The 6764-nt window shown below is 39.3% G+C and overlaps 1 protein-coding gene across 2 annotated transcripts in view; it reads right to left on the bottom strand.

The window, feature by feature from the left end:
• Positions 1–865: 865 nt before the first annotated feature.
• Positions 866–6764, bottom strand: part of os9 (OS9 endoplasmic reticulum lectin) — a 16392-nt gene continuing 10493 nt past the window's right edge. For both annotated transcript variants that reach the window (XM_020588909.1, XM_020588910.1), the window contains exons 12-15: positions 6349–6550; positions 5733–5900; positions 5120–5229; positions 866–2198 (exon numbers count right to left, since the gene is read on the bottom strand). In XM_020588909.1, the coding sequence (XP_020444565.1) occupies positions 2061–2198; positions 5120–5229; positions 5733–5900; positions 6349–6550 (618 nt within the window). In that variant the 3' untranslated portion in view covers positions 866–2060. The remainder of the gene's footprint in view (positions 2199–5119; positions 5230–5732; positions 5901–6348; positions 6551–6764) is intronic.

Here is a 6764-nt window from a genome sequence, read left to right as displayed (position 1 = left end):
TGGCAGTCATAAACCAAAAATACAGGTAAATGATCACTAATATCATTTATAAGTAATCCACTTGTCATTTTGCTGTCAATAACATTGGTAAGTATATTATCTATTAGTGTTGCATGCTGGGTTGTTACTCTGCTTGGTTTTGTAATTTTTGGGTATAAACTGCATCTATATATTGTGTTAATAAACTCCTCAGTTGCTGTGTGCTTATTGGGCTTCAACAAATCTATATTAAAGTCACCACATATAAACATTAATTTATGACTTATTGGCGAGTAATTTTCTTCCAGCCAGTCATTAAATTTTTCTATGCTGGCTCCAGGTGCTCTGTAGATACAGCTTATTACAACATTCTTCTTTTTTTCCAAAAGTAGTTCAACAGTCACCCATTCGAGTAAATTATCTACTAAACCTAGACATTGTGTCTACATTCTTATAACAAATGTTTTTATCTATGTACAAGGCCACACCACCTCCCATCTTATTCTCTCTGTTTGTGCATACCAAGTCATAGCCTTCAAGGTCAAAATCCATTCCCCTTACAGTGTTGATCCAAGTTTCAGTAATAGCAATTATATTAAAAGAATGTTTTAGACTACTAAGATAATGTTTTATACTCTGAAAGTTTGCGTATAAACTTCTGCTATTAAAATGAATTAATGATAATTTGTTCTCAGTCTTGACATTGCAGTTAAACTGCTCATCCGTGTAATACTTGCAGTTATTTTCAGAGTTCTTAAAAAAGTTTATTTCAGGGTCAAAATCTTCGTCCGGTTCATGATAATGAATTTCAGTATCTCCAGTAGTGTTCAGTTCCAGTTCCAGTCCCGCAAAATATATTAACTTCTGTAACAAATCACTTGCATCATTAGTCGCGAATAGTCGCTTTTTTATTAACTCCACACAACCGGTTACTGTTGGCCATAACCACGCCAAAACAACAGCCCAACAACACCAAGAAAAAAAGATTAACAACCTGCTAACACCCTCTGTAGCTCAAATCCCCTCCACCCTTCTCTCCCTCCCGCTCTCACACCTCTTAACCCCTGAAGCTCCACACCCATCAAGGAACCATAACAATTACATCATAACATGCCAAGTGAAGGATCACTACAGTATTTACTCAGGCAACTCCAACCCCATTCAAGTGGAGCTAATATACAACAAATCAATTCAAAACATATTCACACAATAATTGTGCACATGTTAAGTTCCAAGTAGCCACAATTATTCACAAACTTTAGAAATTCAGCCCTTTTAAGTACACCTTTGAAATATCCTTGGAAAGGTTGTTTGTGGATTCACTGTTTTGGTTCACTGAATCTGACTGACAGTCTTCCTTTCTCAAGTAAATTAAATTAAATATAGGTTAAAAAAAAATTCATTAACAAAAGAAAAATACACATAATGTACATATAGTAGATTCATCTTCCTAAACTCTTTTAGGTTTTTTCTTTTAAATCCCTCTAATATAATAATAACCTAAGGGAATGCAAAATATTTGTGAAACAATGTTACAATACTGTGTTTACAAAAGCTGTTTTGAAAAACATCAAGTGCCACTGCATTCTTCCAACCTCTTCAGTCAGCCTGTGGAAACTCTCATTCTCCTCGTGTCACTTCTAGCAGCGTAAGCAGGAATTTAACTGTGGACACAGTGTGATGAAGATAACTTCAGAACTAGATGCAAATCTTCAGTAAAACTCACTGAAATATTTTTAAAAATGTACATAGTGTATATCACTTGGTTATTCTAGTCATCTATCAAAACTGAATCCCATCAAAAAGGGGAAATGCATAACTTCGTTTGGCTGCATAAGAGCAGCTGACATGTTGCCATTTCATTGTGCAACATATAAACAGTGCCTGCTAAAGACACATATTGCCTAATCAAAACACATGGACAGACTTTCTGAATGTTGAGTTGATATTATCTGCCAGGTTTCACAGCAATAACTGAATCTTATGGACTCTTTTTCAAATGTGCAGCTGGACTTCAGTGTCTTCCTCCCTGCTGGTCTTCATGGGAATTCACCCCTCAAAAAAGGGTGCACTGAATGTGCTCATATGTCCACATCATCTGAGTCAGATGTGCCAGATGACTGGGACTCCTCCTGGGACTCTCCCCACACAAACCTATAGTTGTTCTCCAACTCCTGCTGCCTCTTTTGCTCCTTGTAAACCTCTTCTGTACCTCCAGTCTGGGGGGTTGAAAACAAGGCATGTTAGAAATCAAATGTTTAATTACTGTAGTTAAAATAGTTTTCCAAAAAAAAAAAAAAAGCTAAGAAAGAAAAAGATAAGTACATATGTGGCAGCCTTCATGCTGATAAGATGGATGTCAGTCACAAAACACACACATTATATTAAGTGTTACATTCTCTAGACAGCATAGCAAAAGTGTATTTATCGATACATGTAGTTAGTTGCAGGGAATGAACCTCGGATTCAATGAGATGGTATACTACTCAGATATTCAGATTATAAGATCTGTCACACAAATGCTTAACATTAGAACACACACCCTGAGGCATCTCAGGATTAGTATAATCTGTATAATCACACCTGAAATAATAGTCATACTCAAACAGGCAGTTGTGTGATTGCTCACAGCCAGGTACAATTTTCAAATGGCTAAAAAAAGGCGCTCTTTATTACATTTTCCACATTAACAACTTGCCTCTTGCGAGAAATCTCAGGTCAGTGCACATTGACTGTGTGGTGGTAAGAATGCAGCTCCCCTTTTTCTGCCCTATTATGAGGCACTACCAATCCACCTCAATAAATTATTTCATTCCTATCTTGTTTACATTCAATAAGCCTGATAACTACTGTAACCTGTTCCCGAGTAGGTTTGAGATTATGGACATGTTGCTATGACAACAAGTCCATGAGACTTTTGAAGAACCAACAGATCCAGGATAATGTGAAATAACAAAATTATCCGGCTAACTTGTTAGTCCATGTATGAAGAACACTCCATGGAATCTCCACTTGTTGCTTGGCAACTACTTTCACCAAAGACATTAAGCCAACACATGACCCTCACAAAGCAGTTATTTGTTGTTGTTTTCACTTTAGTTTTTGTACAACTTAACAAATAAGATACACTCTGTCAATCACAGAGCTAAGTTAGGCTAGGTGTTTCCCCACTTTCCGGTCTATATGATAAGATAAGAGAAGCTAACCAGCTGCTGGCTCCTATTGAACAGACACATACTGTAGGAGAGTGGTATTGAGCTCATCTAATTTTCCACCATAAAACAATTATCTTTCCCCAAATGTCAATCTACTGCTTTAAGCTTCCAAGTGAGCCACACTATACATACATTTTTCCCTTTCTAATGTGGAGGAAAATACTGAGAAGAATACAAAATACTTTGATTTGTGCTTACAAACAAATCAACACACAGCTCAGACAGTGAATACACCTTAAATATTTCATGAGTAAATCCAAGAAAGTCACTTTTGGCTTTTCCTGTTTAGGGGTCGCCACAGCAAATCGTCACACTGACGACTTGCATGTTGACATTTAGCACGTGTTTTATGCTGGATGCCCTTCCTGACACAACCCTGACTTGAACCCGGGGCCACAGCAACGAGAGTGCTGTGCCTTAACCACTAGCCTACCAGGGACATGAGTAAAACTAATTATTTTAAATCTAATCATGAGGCTGTTTTGCTTAGCAATAATTTATTATGCAAGTAGACAAAAATACAAAAACTTGCATTCAATCTCATACCAGCTGAATATATTCGCAATGAAAACTCTATGGCACACAGTCGCTTGTCCTGCTGGACTTGACTGCCGCTTTTGACATGGTTGACCATGACATTTTAATATCTTGGCTTCAAGATTTAGTGGGCATTCGTGGTGTTGCCCTAGCATGGTTTAAGTCATATTTATCAGGTAGATCGGTGTCTGTCGGGCTGGCAGATGTGGAATCTGTGACAACCCCTTTGTTATCTGGGGTCCCACAGGGCTCCATTCTGGGGCCTTTGCTTTTTTCACTATATTTACTTCCCCTTGGCTCTATCTTTAGGAAACATGGGGTCTCTTTTCATTGCTATGCTGACGATGTCCAGATTATTATGCCACTGAGTAAGGAGGACACCTACTTGATTCAATTGCTTTTAGCATGTCTTGCCAATATTAAGGGCTGGATGTCGTTAAAGTGTTTAAAGTTAAATGATGCTAAAACTGAGGTTATAGTGTTTGGCCAGAATACGTCTGGCGACCCTCTTCCTGTAGACTTAGGTTACTTGGGGCAGTATGTGTGACCAGTGGTCACTAATTTGGGTGTTAAAATAGACTCTGATTTGAAAATGGATAGCCAGATAAATGCGGTCGTAAAATCTGGATTTTTCTATTTAAGGCAGTTAGTGAAACTAAAACCCTTTTTGTCGTGGCAGCATTTGGAGACAGTGATCCATGCGTTTGTTACATCACGTATAGATTACTGTAATGCACTGTCCGCTAGAGTTAGTCAAGCGGGTCTTGCCCGCCTCCAGAGGGTCCAGAATGCTGCCGCTCGGTTATTGGTTGGGGGGCGTAAGAGGGACAACATAACGCCAGTGCTGGCATCTCTCCATTGGCTTCCGGTGCGTTTTAGGGTTCGTTTTAAGATTCTTTTATTTGTTTATAAATCCTTAAATGGCTGGCACCATCTTATCTCTTGGAACTTTTGCATCCGTATAATCCGTCACGGTGCCTTAGATCAGCTGATCTGCTTCTTCTGAAGGCACTGAGGACCAGGCAGAAAACTAGGGGGGATAGAGCCTGTGGTGGGTCCAAACCTGTGGAATGCTTTGCTGCTTTATATTAGGCAGACCCCCTCGCTGTCTACTTTTAAGTCTTATTTGAAGACCTATTTGTATTCATTGGCGTTTGGCCAGGAATGAGACTGTCTGTAGTGTTAGAGTGTTTATTTTATTGTTTATAGTTTTTATGCGTTGATTTTAGATTTGTATTGTATGTTAAGCGCTTTGGTCAGCTGTGCTGTGGTAAAGAGCTATATAAATAAAGTTGAGTTGAGCTGAGTTGAGTACACACGGTGTAACAATGTATAACTCACACCCACAAGGATCCAAATGAATGATTAATTATGACTACTCAAATTACCAGGAGGTTTATGAGGAGCTCCCTGAAGGACTTTGTATCTTCTTCACTCAGCCACTGATCACCTGCCTCATCTACATTCTTCCGTGTCAAGATCTTTACCTCAATTTTACCTAAAAAAAAGAAAAAAAAAAAAGAAAAAAAAAAAAAAAGAAAAAAAAAAAAAGACAGAAAACAGAAGAAAAGGGGGTGTGGAATGAAACACATGTACTTCCAAGTGGCTCAGAATAAGAACTGTATCATGTTTAAACAACAAATAATTAAGAAAGGTACAGACAAAACAGCCAAACAGTGGATGAAAAAGAAAACACACTCATGGATGACACACCTTTCATTTCTATTTCCCTTTAGAATAAGCTTCAACTAATTGCTGTCAGCTTTTTATATCATGATCTTATGCACTTATGTTCAATAAAGAATAATTTAATAGGCCACTGGTGTCATGTTGGGGTTCCTGCTATAAGCATGATACTGTCGTCTGAAAGGCTAAACCTTAGAAAACGCTCAATCTGACAGTTATGTCTTGACAATGATGGGAAGACGAAGGAACTGTGTGTTCAAGGTAACATGAAAAAGAGAAAAGGCCATGAGTGTTTCGGGCACTACCCCTTCATACCTTCGGCCTTCAGTCCTGCTTTCTCTAGCTGTTCTTTAACCACGTCCTTTATGTGCTGCCACTGGGGGTCTCCTTCGCCCATCTCCTGAACTTTGACCTCCCCATCTGGGCTGCTGCCCGTCTTATACTTAGTAATTTTGATCTTAACATGGTCGTCAGCCGCTTGGTCTGGGGTGACGAGACAAGAGAGGGACAAACAACAAAGTTCACCTACAAACCCATCAGCAGGGCCACAGGATGGAGGAGGTAAGGGCCAAGAACAGTGAATCCAAAACACTTCCTTATAAGCATTACATCTATGTCATAAATCTGATTCACTGGTAATGATTATAATTATTTTGGTTTCGATTTATCTTTGAAAATCTTCCACAGATGCACCAATTGCAGCAGAGGAAAGACTACTAACTAACCAAAGAAATTCAAAGTATCAATCTGATAGCATCAGTTTTCTGTGGATCTACTTTCTTTTGCATCAAACTAAGTCTATGTGTGCATCTATTCTTAGGTGAAAATGCCACAACAAACATCTACTGTGCATATGGATGAAATATGAATGTGATGGAGGTGGACACACATTAAACAGGCGTGATCGCTGAAGGGAAGGCAGCCTGGTTACCTGGCTGCTTTGGAGCCAGGCTGGGGCTGCCCCTGGTTGGGTCGCTGGCTCTTTGAACTCCTTCTGTTTGCTCCTCTGGGTCTTGGACATCTTTCTCCTCCAAATGGTCAAGTAGCTTGTCCAGGGTCGTCTCCAGTGTATGTGTTGCTTGAGTGCGATCAAACTCACCTTTCAGACCCTCGGTCTCCAACTCCTGCTGGGCCTATAGCACAGAGAATCAGTAATCATTACCAAGCATCACTTTATTTGATTGTGCAAGATCTGCCTAATAACATTTTAATATATTGTCTTTCACACTTTAAATTCAACTTTATATCTGATGAGCTTTATGATATACAGCAGTGGTCCCCAACCTTTTTATCATTGCGGACCGGTCAACGCTTGACAATCTTACCGCGGCCCGGGGGAAGGGGGGG

Source organism: Monopterus albus, unplaced genomic scaffold, assembly GCF_001952655.1.
Source record: "Monopterus albus unplaced genomic scaffold, M_albus_1.0 scaffold663.1, whole genome shotgun sequence".
Classification (NCBI taxonomy): domain Eukaryota; kingdom Metazoa; phylum Chordata; class Actinopteri; order Synbranchiformes; family Synbranchidae; genus Monopterus; species Monopterus albus.
The sequence above is the reverse complement of the archived record's forward strand: the minus strand, read 5'-3'. Positions and strand labels throughout refer to the sequence as shown.